Here is a 12,962-nt window from a genome sequence, read left to right as displayed (position 1 = left end):
TTTCCAACACGAAACGATAAAAAGAATGTTCTTACCTTTATAGTAACACTTGGTATTACTTTTTACACTTTTGTCAGTCTGTGTTCCTTCAGAAACAGTCCAAGAATACACAACTGTGGGCACACAGGTATTTCAGGAAGGATACATTTTCAAAAAGGACATTTAGTGCATTTTTCTCAAATACACTTACACATTCCTCTAAGTATCTGCCATGAATGTAACAGGGAGAAGTCACCCACTGCCAATGTTATCAGCCAATAGACTGGGCGTAATCAGTTTTTATCACTACCGTAGATATGACGCAGTATGGCACTGCTCTAGTTAGCTCAGGAGGCAGTTATCATCTTTTGGTAAGCTGGATCATCCCTCTGCTCAGAGCAACTGTTGGACCGCGGTGCTGTAACATGACATAGTAGCCTATGAAGAGCGATAACGGTGGGATCACACCAGCCGCGACGCCAAATGGGGACAGATGCGTAAAGTATGGGGGCCAATGGCCCCTTCCCTACTTTCTATCCCCCTACATCCGGCGCCCTTCCTCAGACCACACCCATTTAAACTAAGCCTTTATTTTGATCTCAACGATACATCTGTCAGGTTTCCCAACTGCATCTGGCACGGTTGGGACGCTATCACTGTGACAAAATCTGTCCGCAGAAAGAAATATAAACACTTGGCAAAGTTTTTTAAAAACGCCTCTGTGGCAGATCCGCTACAGTCGGTGTTTCCAGAACCACGTTTTACTGTGATGACACAGGCGCCGGAAGTAGGGAAGGGGCCATTGGCCGGCCCGATTTGGCGTGACGGCTTGTGTGATCCCATCTGAAGATGGTCTCTAGTTTAAAATCACGTAGTAGGTTAACTTTCTTACGTAACGTTCCGTATGCAGTTCTCTAAGCTACAGTTAGTAACTTTTATAAAAAAAAAAATACTTTTTGTCCATATGTAACTACATCCCGACAGTACTACATGAATCTGATGATCTGCAAAAAATCACGTTCCTCTCCCTCTTCCTGGTGCTCTAATGGCATAAGAAAAAACAACCAATCAGAGCTGCAATTTATCAGACTTTGCGTAGCTACCTGGAGTGGCACCTTTAAGTACAAACTCCTTAAAAGCACTGGCTCTGATGGCTGGATTTTAAATAAACATTTCGGGATAAACTCTGTACTATATGTGTGTGTGTGTGTGTGTGTGTGTGTATGTATGTATGTATGTATGTATGTATGTATGTATGTATGTATGTATGTATGTATATACATATATATATATATATATATATATATATATATATATATATATATATATATATATATATATATATGAAGCTACAGCCAAGAGTCAATTGGCATACAAAAATGGAGTAAGTAGCCTGACACACGTATAAAGGTTTTGAAAAAAACGTACAGAGAGGTGCATCCCTTGCTGTAAATCTGCAACTTGTCATTTAAACAAATGATATACAAAATGTTAGTGAGCTTTAGGAGTGCTGGTGGGTGGATTTTGTTACCTTTGGACACATACTGTAGGTGTAATTTACAGGGGGGATGGAGGGTTACAACCCCCCCCAATAATCAAAACTGGTCAGTGCAACCACCCCCCCCCCCCACCCCCAAAAAAAATAACTATTATAATTTCCTTTACATAAATAAAGCCATTTGCACCATAACTTGATGCAGAAAAGGCACACATTGTTGCAGAAAAATTCACCACAATGCAGCAAAATGAAGTGTTTAAACTCTTTATGACTTCTCTCAGTGCTCCTTGAAGCCACCCCGGGGTGCAGTGTCATGCTCAATAAACTGCTCCTGTCAGCTGTAGAGGTACAGTTTGATTGGCCTCACAATAGATGAGCGGACTCAAAGGATAGCTAGAGGGGGCCCAATCTTAATTCGTTGCAATGATGCGCCCAGCTTCCCTACATCAGCTCCACTGCCTCAGGTCCGTACAGTCAGGACCGCTGGCCTGTTGCTGTACTAACAGCCTGTCTTATTTGGATTGTGTATCCAGATGGCCATGTTAAATAAAACAAGAAGTGCCTCAGCTTGTTAAGACAGCATGGCTTTAGCAAAGTGTAATTGAATCTAAAAAGCTTTTTTTCTTTTTTTTTTCTTTTCAGAAGATGTGAAAAGAGTCGGTGCTCACAGACATGTTACTTTTTGATCAGGGAGGGATGACACTGGTCTGATTCAGCAAAAACCGCAGGCAGTCAATGTCTTGACGGAGTCAAAAACATGCCTTTTTTTGCTTGATCATCAGCTTTTCTTATCTAGCTTTTTTTTTAGATTCTATTCAACATCCAACCGAGCCACCCATCTTCTAATACAAAAAATGTACGCAGATGCTTACTTATCGGTTTTTAATTAGATTATATTATAAGTTAGATAATGTAGACCCATTCTTGATCATTTAGAATAAAAGTGGCAGATTTATAAATACATATTTAATCTAACATATTTAAGATTATTTTTGGGGGCATTTTTAGGCCTTTATTTGACAGGGCAGCTGAAGACATGAAAGGGGGAGAGAGAGGGGGGAATGACATGCAATAAAGGGCCGCAGGTTGGAGTCAACCAGGGCCCGCTGCGTCGAGGAGTAAACCTCTGTATATGGGCGCCCACTCTACCAACTGAGCTATCCGGGCGCCCAATCTAACATTTTTAAATTAACAATGAATACTATTAAATATGCCAATATGTATTTCATTTCCTTCAACATTTCGATTAGCTTATATGTAAGGTGTACAAGTACAAACAAGTGAAAAAAATAGTCTCAGGAAGGAACTTGAACAGTAACGTGAGCTATTAAAATGAGCTGATACGTGGTGAAACATAATTCGCTCTTACCAGTGTATCTCCGTGTGTACTTCATCCACAGTGATCCCCACAAATCGGTCCCAAAGTGTCCCAGTTAGAGAGGAACTGCCGTAAACATATTTTTTTTGTAAATCTTTACAATCATTTCCTGCTTTGTTGAACGATCCAAATGTTCTTCAAAACCTTGCCATTTTCAGCGTAGAGCTTGTTAACTGGAAGTTTGTCGTTTCCGGAGGGAAGGAACTTTAAGAAAGACAACACACAGAGAGCGGAAGGGGAGGAGCAAAGCTTGACACCAGGCTTTATCCTGGAAATGTACTTTCGTTGATCCAGACGTCTATTTTTCGGACTGCTAAGCTCCTCAAAAAAAAATAAAAATAAAATACTGAGCAAGGAAGTGCCTTGTGTTACAATGACAACGGGCAACCCTGAGTTCTCATGTCATAAGCTTGTGGCATAACTGCAAATTAAAAATAGTGATTTAGATATTTATTACTTTTATCTTCTGTTTGATATGTGATATGTGATGAATATTGCAGCCTCCTGGGGTGAGGACCACTGCTCTAGAGGAGCATGTAAACCCAACTTAAAATCACCAAAACAACACATTACATAGGCTACTTTCCACACAGGAAAAGCAAACTGTCATCCATAGATAAAATAAATGTACCGTGTGATACGTTGTTCGGTCATATTCCTTTCTTTCTCTGCTCATTTCACTCTGACATCGCAATTACCGTAAGTGCATCCGTGGGGAAATCATTTTCAGTTTCCTGTGAAGTTTCTCCATTTCTTCTTGTGCCTTTAGTTCTCTCTTTCAAACATTCTCTTTAGTTGCCGTACATGAATTACAAAGAGAAATTCAAACTCCTAGTCCTTCATCACATAAATGTAATGACTGTCACTTTGGATTTTAATGCCTCACCATATAGTCAGTTATGCTTACAGTAGTTGTCTGTTTGATCCTCAGAATAAATGAAGAAATAAAGAAACACACCATGTTTCATGTTGACAGGGAAGCCTGTTCAGCATAATATTTTGTGTGTTCATAAGAAATGAAAAATTAACAAACCCGTGTCACATAAGTTAAACATTGAACAAACTGTGTTTACTTCACATGTGTTGTATAATAGCAGTTTGTTACACAATGCTTTAAATTGTCTCATCCCAGAGCCTGGCGATTAGCCTCTTGAGACCGTCCTGATCTCGTGAGCTCCAGTTTTCCACTCGCAGATCAGTCTGGCGTCTTGAGATCGAGAAAATTTGGAGCGGTTCGCCAAACGACCGACCAATCAGCGTTGGTTTTAAGGCGGGTTTAGGTGTGACGCAACGAGAAGCGCCTGTTCAGTCTAAACAACATGGCAGCTTCCATGGATGAGATGAGCGTAGCTATCGCCCAAGTTTTATCCAAATTAGAAAGTATTCCTTCATTGAAAGAAGAGTAAAAAAACGGCACTGGAGGCTTTTCTCGGAGGAAAAGATGTTTTTGCTCTTCTCCCGACTGGTTTCGGCAAGAGTTTGATCTGATTGGTTGAGTTGGCCCATCTGTAGATAGGTGGGCCAACGCATTTTTTGTCTCAGTGCAAGTAATTAGGTTGTTTTGTTGGCTCACTTTTACTCACAACATGCTAACCTGCAACATAGGATTCCATTCACTACGCTAAGCTAACTAGCGGCGGCGCTGCCGGACTAAAACAATAAATTGCATGCACATTTTTTTTAAACACCACATGTGCCAACACCACAGAAACAATACCAATGATAGGTCAATTAGGATCCTTTGTCGTGGTGGACACATGAATGGTTCAACACAGCTAGTGCTACAAAAATGAACCGATTAATCAGTTACTTGTCAACTATTGTATTAATCACCAACTATTTTGATATATATACATCAGTCTTTATTAAAAAAACTAAAAGCCCAGTCTCCGTGTGCATAGGGGGGAGGATGGATGGGTCAAACAAACACAGGACTTTCAGCCACGAGACCACAGTGTCCCGTGTGAAACCAAAAGTTAACATTGATTATTTTTTACCTAAGTAAAATAGGTTAAAATACACAACCTGCTTAACTTATGCCACGTAGCCTACGTAGTGTACTTAACTTATGTACTGTACATAACATACTTAACTTTCAGGTCAAGTTGACCTGAAACGTATGATGATATTAAAAATCCTCTAACAGACTTTTGTCTCTGGTATTCCCCTGATTTCCCGTCTAAGTGCTCCCCAGACAATGTTTGTTCTTTGCTTGAAGTGTTTTCCAAATGCTTTGGCTGTGTGTGCCTTCTTTCTAGTAGCTGTTGTTTTTACTATTTCTCAGAATAACTTGGCTGCATGGACCCAGAGACCACCATTTGACATAAATATATTAAATTACTGCATTAAAATGCATTAAATAAAGAAATATTATTAAAATAAATATCCTATACTTGCGTAACATACTTACTTGAACCTAAACCATAATCTTTTCCTAAACCTACCTAAGTAGATTTGTTGCCCAAACCTAAAGTGTTTTAACACATTAAAATTATGTATTGGCAGCATTACTACTGTAAAGAAGTTGGTCGTTTCACGAATTTCCGTGAGATAAGGTTGCCTAAGTCACAGTAAAGGCCAGGTTATGCTCAAAGTGAACTAGCTGACCATATCTAAAGCCAAAAGTGTTTTTTAGTTTGTTTTGAATGGCCACACTTAGGACAAGATGGGACAAAAAGCCTGCGATCTAAAAATCTGATCACACCCTACAAATTAATCTGCACAAGCTAGGTAACATAGTAGTGACCACTCGCAGGGCTAACTGCTAACTAACTAACTAACCGCTGTGTGCTGCCTAGGTGCCGATTTTACGAATCAAGGTATCTTCAGGGAGACCAAGATGGTGCAATACAATCTTTAGTCAAAAAGACCAGAGTAAGTCTACAGATAGCAACTGAAGGCTATCTCAGCATTTGTTTGTTTTATACATTGGGAAAGTGGGCTCTTACTCAATCACCATACTTCATCTTCTCATAAAACTGATCACATACATCCCCTGCATCTATCAGGACAAGATGTTCACATAGTTTATTCAACAAATATTAACATGATCCAGACGGCTTGTTCTTGGTCAACAGCGTTGACGAGACACCAAACACTTGTGCTGGATGTACTTCGCCTCCATGAGCGAATGCAAGAATCGAGGGGATTTAACTGGAAAGAATTGCATGAATTTAAATGCTGACCAGCATTATGACCAGGCCTGAAGAAAGGGGGTGAAACGCAAGACAAGTTCAGATGTTGGAAACGGTTTAGGGAGAGGGGATGTCAGACGTTGTTCAACCATCCAACAAGTACTTTGTGTGAGGCCGACTGACGCCTTTAGACCTTTCATAGACGGACTTGTCTTGGATGATAGAATAGAGAGAGAGGGACATATAGATAAAATGAGGTCCTGCTATCCTAAAAATTGTGTAAAGACACTAAATAAATGTAATTGTCGACTGGTCTTTTTTTGTCCTACAGAGACGTGCTGTGTTGCTGAATGGGTGACAAGCTCCCAGTCACCTCGCATACCCTGAAGCCCACCTCCAATCGCATTGTGCAGGACAGGGTCCCCCCAGCTCAGGGGCAGTGATGTACCAGGAGGTGGCCTTCCTGGCTAATAGCACTGAGCACCAGTTCACCCCCTTCCACTTCAAACGTGTGGAGAACCCACAGGAGGTCCAGTCCAAGAAGGGCTTGTTCTACAAGCGAGCGCAGCTCCTGCTCCAGCCGCAGCCCTGCCAGCAGGATGGAGACGAGATCGGCCTGGCTGACGGCGCGGCCATTATAAACGTCGGGGGGATCAAGTACCGCATCCCCTGGTCCACGTTGGAGGAGTTCCCCCTGACGCGGCTGGGCAAGCTGCGCGGCTGCAGCAGCGAGGCCGAGATCATGGACCTGTGCGACGACTACGACGGCAGCCGCAACGAGTACTTCTTTGACCGGAGCCCGTCGGCGTTCCGCACGATCGTGTCTTTCTTGGCGGCGGGGAAGCTGCGGCTGCTGCGGGAGATGTGCGCCCTGTCCTTCCAGGAGGAGCTGCTGTACTGGGGGGTGGAGGAGAACCACCTGGACTGGTGCTGCCTCAGGAAGCTGCGGCTCAGGCAGGAGGAGTACAAGGAGCAGCAGAGGCTGGAGGAGGAGGAGGCCGAGCTCACCTCGCCGCAGTCCTGCGAGGAGAGCCAGCAGCTGCCTGGAGCGGGGGAACAGGAAGAGAGCGGTGCGGGGGGCTGCATGCGAAGACTGAGGGACATGGTGGAGAACCCCCACTCGGGCCTGCCGGGGAAGATCTTCGCCTGTCTGTCAGTCTTATTTGTAGCCATCACGGCTGTGACGCTGTGTGTCAGCACCATGCCAGACCTCAGAGAGGAGGAGGAGAGGGTGAGTTCACTGTCAGTCTCTTCACTAATCAGCAGTGGTGGAAGAAGCATTCAAATCCTAACCCTAACCCCCCCCTAACCCAAACCCTAACCCTAACATTACTTCATAAGTAAAATAACTAATACCACACTGTAAAAAATACAGCATTGAAAATGTTACTTAGATAAAAGTATGTAAGTATCATCAGGAAAATGAAAATCTCACATTCTTACATTTTAGAAACTGGAAACGATCCAAACAGTTCTGTCAACCAACTGAGTGTTTAATCGGATAATCATTTCAGCTGAACTTGTAGGGTAGTTTAATTTATAATAAAACATCGTATTTTATAAACTACATGTGTTTTGTTTGCAAAAATCTTAACTCGTAAAGTAACTGAAGCTGTCAGATGAATGTAGTGGAGTAGAAAAGTACAATATTTCTCTCTGAAATGTAGCGGAGTAGAAGTAGAAAGTGGCATGAAAAGAAAAGAATCAAGTAAAGTACAAGTACCTGAAATTGGAACTTAAGTACAGTGCTTGAGTAAATGTATTTAGTTACATTCCACCACTGCTAATCAGTTTCAGTAAAAACCTTTTTCCTTGCCCTTCTTTATTCACAGATTCAATTTAAATTATCCCAAAAAGTCCAAACTCATATCTGGTTCCCCATATTTAGTTTCTGGAATGAAGTCCTGACAATTATTGGATTGGAATGATTTTTCTCTACAAAAGCAGCAGCAATCAGCATCAAACTCATTTAGCTGCCATGGCCATTTGCACAAAGATTCAAAAGTGAGGCATCTCCGAATTTTGACTGTCCGTCAGGCTCAAACGAGCAATTTTAGAGGGGTAAAAAAAAATATATATCAAATATCAAATATTATGGCTTCCGCAGAGTAAAATAAAGTACTCTCTGTGGCGTAAAATCATCCCATGCTGAACAGATTTTCATAATGAACACCGCAGTTATGGCATTATACAAAACACATGACTGTAAATTTAAGGAACCTCGCTCTCACGATTCCTTTTTGTTCCTATCAGCGTTAGGAATGTGAGTGCTTCACAGCTACAGTGTAATTCAGATTATGTTGATGCAGCAGCCCACATACACAGTCTTCCTGGGCTTCACTGTAATCATTGTGACAGAGACAGAGGCGAAGGCTCAGGGACACCGAGGCTTCCTCTCCATTCACTTGAATACCAGATTATTGTGTTGCTCCCATCACTGTTTCTGCAGCATTAATTCCTTCATTGCTGTGGTAATTGACAGTGCACACACTACACGAAGATGAGAAAAAAGGACTATATATTCACGAGTCTTGAAATGAAAATGTATTTTCTGGTTTGGCGGCTATAGTTCTGTATTTGAAAAATCCCACAGATATTCTGTGTGGTTGATTTTAATTCACCTGCTTCCAAAAATGAATATGAAACGATCAAATGAATAGGAAATAAGCTCATTATTGTTATATAACATTACGATTATGCAAATTATAGCCATGCAATCTTAATCCGTACAGTAAAAGGCTTTTTTACCCACTCCTTATCTAAACCAACTGACCAGTAAACACATTTTTGTGGAGACGGAACGTTCGTTTCTCCTCCACTGCATTTCATTTCTTGCAGGTGCAGCAGTAAACAAAGAAGTAGGCAACTCTAGTAGGGCTGGGCAATACTTCGTTATTATATTGATATATGAGGCTAGATATTGTCTTACATTTTGGATATCTTACGATATGCATTATCTGCATTACAGTGAAGTGATGTCATTTTCTGAACTTAGGGACCGTTCGGTATTTATGGAATGGACCATTGGAGGAAAATAGGGGAGGGTCATGTCTTTTTATTCTTTGTTGAGGGGAGGGATATCCAATTTTTTTTTAGTCTAGTGGGGAGGGTCACCCAACTTTTGTATTCATGAAAACAGCATCATTTCAAATTGGCTTGTTTGGTGCATATTTATCCATGTAGCTCCATGTAGCTCTCTCAGTCTCAGCCCCTATCACTAGCAGATGGGTCCCTGCCTGTTTAGTCAGCCAGACTGAGCTGTAGCTTTAGAGACCGTGGGATTTCCCAAACTGAATAAATCCCGCTCGCACATATAAACACAAAACTGCTTTGCTAGCTCCATTGTGTTGTAACTAAGACATCTGATGAAAATAATATTTTATTCATTAGCATGATTGCCATACTGTTTAGTTCAAAAACATAAAACACCGTACGAAAACATAGCGGACCAGACGCAAGCTTTTATTTTGAAAAGTTGAAGCCGGGAGGGCATGAGACGGGAGGTCTCCAGGCTGCAGCCATACCCGACTCAAATATCCTTTCGGTCCCGGTGATATTATAGCCAGCCTTTTCAAGGCATTTGAGAAGGAAGGAGTGGTAGCATGCAAGCTCCCAAATTGACGCTTGTCTGAGAAATGGAGTTTTGGATAATGTTCAGCTTTGGCAGCTTTACCTATATGCTAAAATATACAATGACTGAGGAAGCCTAGTGACGTGTCCATAGCAACCAGTGTTGAATTTCTTATTACCCAGTGTGCTTTGCTGAATGGTCTCAATGTTTTATTGTTTTATTTCATGTGAATACTAGTTTACTAGAGGAGTAACTTAGTATTAGAGGTAATGCAATAATGCAAGTGTGGAAGTGTGCATTTAGTTTCCATGCTTATTGTGTTTCCACAACAATGTTAGTGAGTAAATCTACTGAAATGGCCACCACACCATAACAGAGGAGTGGGATGCGTAAGATGAGAATGCAGAGGTTTAATCACATATGTCATGACTGTAAAAAAGCATTGACTCTCTGTATGTCTTTGCCAAGAGCTAAACAGTACAGAAGGCATTAGGCCATGGTTCTCAGCAGGAAACCGATGGAGTGCCTACTCCAGGTAGGTAATGAGTCCTTACCCCAAGTGAAGGAGTTCAAGTACCTTGGGGTTTTGTTCGCGAGTGAGGGGACAATGGAGCGGGAGATTGGTCGGAGAATCGGTGCAGCGGGTGCAGTATTACATTCAATTTATCGCAACGTGACGAAAAGAGAGCTGAGCCAGAAGGCAAAGCTTTCGATCTACCGGTCAGTTTTCGTTCCTACCCTCACCTATGGTCATGAAGGCTGGGTCATGACCGAAAGAACGAGATCCAGGGTACAAGCGGCTGAAATGGGTTTCCTCAGGAGGGTGGCTGGCGTCTCCCTTAGAGATAGGGTGAGAAGCTCAGTCATCCGTGAGGAGCTCGGAGTAGAGCCGCTGCTCCTTTGCGTCGAAAGGAGCCAGTTGAGGTGGTTCGGGCATCTGGTAAGGATGCCCCCTGGGCGCCTCCCTAGGGAGGTGTTCCAGGCACGTCCAGCTGGGAGGAGGCCTCGGGGAAGACCCAGGACTAGGTGGAGGGATTATATCTCCAACCTGGCCTGGGAACGCCTCGGGATCCCCCAGTCGGAGCTGGTTAATGTTGCTCAGGAAAGGGAAGTTTGGGGTCCCCTGCTGGAGCTGCTCCCCCCGCGACCCGATACCGGATAAAGATGGATGGATGGATGGATGGATGGTCCCAAAACTCCTCTGGTGGCCCCTGAAATAAATAACGAACAGTCCCTTACTAGACTGTTCTAGCTGTTCTTGTATTTTCCTTTAACCACTTAGTCATTATATCCATATTATTGGTCATTATTTATTAAAAAGCTCATTATGTCTTATAAGCTTAGGAAACAGCAAGCAGAGAGATCTATTCACAAAATTAAGAATCCCCTAAATGATCAAATACAAAATACAAAAACAATGCTTTCTTTTTTTTTTCTTTTTTTTATTTGACAGGGACATTGCACAACAAATGTGTTGCACAGACCAGAGATAGCTACAAGCTAATTTTCATCTGTAGTCCCTGGGCAGAGGCAAAGTGACAGCAGTTATATACAGTGGATAATGAGCATTCCTGCTAATAAGTTCATTCAATATAAAATACAGATAAAATACAAATACAGCACCTACACACTGATCACCTCAACAGACATGCAATGTCAATATTTACAGTATGTACAATTGTTAGTTTTTTTGTGTTTTTAAATTTTTTAAATTTTATTATTGCCTACCTAAAATTTAAACAGTACCCTAATTTACCAGTTTTATATTAATGATCACAAATCTGACCGTCTTTCAACCACTTCTTGAGGTTAACTTTAAACTGTTGCAAAGTAACACTCTCTCGAACAACAACTGGCAACAAATTCCACATCCCTGCGGCTTTCACAGAAAAGCAGTTCTGCCCAAAAGTAGAGGACCTAAAGTTAACTTAACAATCTCCTATAGAAGAGGCTCGCGTAGTTCTAATACCTGCCTCTTCACAAGGTTTCACAAACTTTCTCAGGGACTGTGGGGCCAAATTATGAAGAATCTTGTATACTAAACTAACATTTGAAAACACAACGAAATTGTCAAACGTTAATAATTTATATTTCTTCACTGGATTTCTTTTCTGGATTATTATAAGACATTATATTCTCAACCTCATACAGATAATAACCAGGACATCAATACCTTTTTGTGTGAACTTGAGTTACCAACAATGACAGAGGAACAAAACAAAAAGTTATTATCCACTATAACTAAAGAAGAAATTCAATTAGCAATTAAAAGATTAAAGGGAGGGAAGATGGCAGGGGCAGATGGATTTTGTCCGGAATGGTACAAAATAATGCAAGTTTTTTTTTGGTCCCAACGTTGGTGAAAACATTGAATTGGGTGATGGCAAATAAGATAATCCCACCCTCATGGAGTGAAGCAATAATTTCTATCATCCCAAAAGAAGGAAAGGATAGATTGCAGTGCAGTAACTATCGCCCAATTAGTGATCTGAATATATACTACAAGTTGTTTGTCAAGAAGATTAGAAACAATTTTACCAGGGTTAATACATAATGATCAGACGGGTTTCATCAAACACAGACAGACTCAAGACAACATTAGGAGGGTTTTACACATAATGAGGCAGGTGGATAAGCAAAAATTAGAGACCTTAGTTTTGAGTTTAGACGCCGAAAAAGCATTTGATTCAGTGAGGTGGTCCTTTTTATATAAGGTGCTTGAAAAATTCGGTTTTGATAAATCGGTAATTGAGATTATCTCAGGGTTATACAATAACCCAACTGCTAGGATCAAAATTAATGGAGACCTCACTGAATCATTCATATTGGAGCGCGGGACTCTACATGGGTGTTGCATCTCGCCTCTCCTCTTCGCCTTGTTTATCGAACCTTTAAGCCAGTGCATCAGGCAGAGAAAGGATATAACTGGAATAAGAACAGTAAGAGGGGAGCAAAAATTGGCACTTTTGCTGATGATTTACTGTTGACTATATCTTACCCCACACAGGTTGTTCCTAAAATCATTAAATTACGGCCCTCTGAATATAGCAATAAAATTGAATATACAACGATGGAATACCATACCTTTTTTGGACTTGCATTCTAGGATTGATTCAGTAAGATTAAATATTCTCCCCCGAATGCAATACTTATTCCAGTGCTTGCCAATTTTCATACCTCAAAAACAATTTGTAGAGTGGGAGAGAATGCTGTCAAAATATATTTGGAAAGGGAAAAAAATCCAGAGTTAAGTATAAAACCTTACAATTGAAGAAAGATAAAGGAGGTCGTGGTCTCCCTCGTCTACGAGAATATTACTGTGCTGCACAGTTAAGAGCATTAATATGTTTTGTGTTCTTCATATTACACCGCAGGATGGGAGGATGTGGAGGGGACAACTAT

The 12,962-nt window shown here is 41.3% G+C and overlaps 1 protein-coding gene across 3 annotated transcripts in view; it reads left to right on the top strand.

Moving 5' to 3' along the window:
* kcng2 (potassium voltage-gated channel, subfamily G, member 2) overlaps positions 1–12,962 on the top strand; it is a 41,523-nt gene that overhangs the window by 9,570 nt on the left and 18,991 nt on the right. For all 3 annotated transcript variants that reach the window (XM_028597839.1, XM_028597840.1, XM_028597841.1), the window contains exon 2: positions 6,321–7,220. In XM_028597839.1, coding sequence (XP_028453640.1) covers positions 6,432–7,220 — 789 coding nt within the window. In that variant the 5' untranslated portion in view covers positions 6,321–6,431. The remainder of the gene's footprint in view (positions 1–6,320; positions 7,221–12,962) is intronic.

Source organism: Perca flavescens, chromosome 14 (assembly GCF_004354835.1).
Source record: "Perca flavescens isolate YP-PL-M2 chromosome 14, PFLA_1.0, whole genome shotgun sequence".
In the NCBI taxonomy this organism is placed as follows: Eukaryota; Metazoa; Chordata; class Actinopteri; order Perciformes; family Percidae; genus Perca; species Perca flavescens.
The sequence above is the reverse complement of the archived record's forward strand: the minus strand, read 5'-3'. Positions and strand labels throughout refer to the sequence as shown.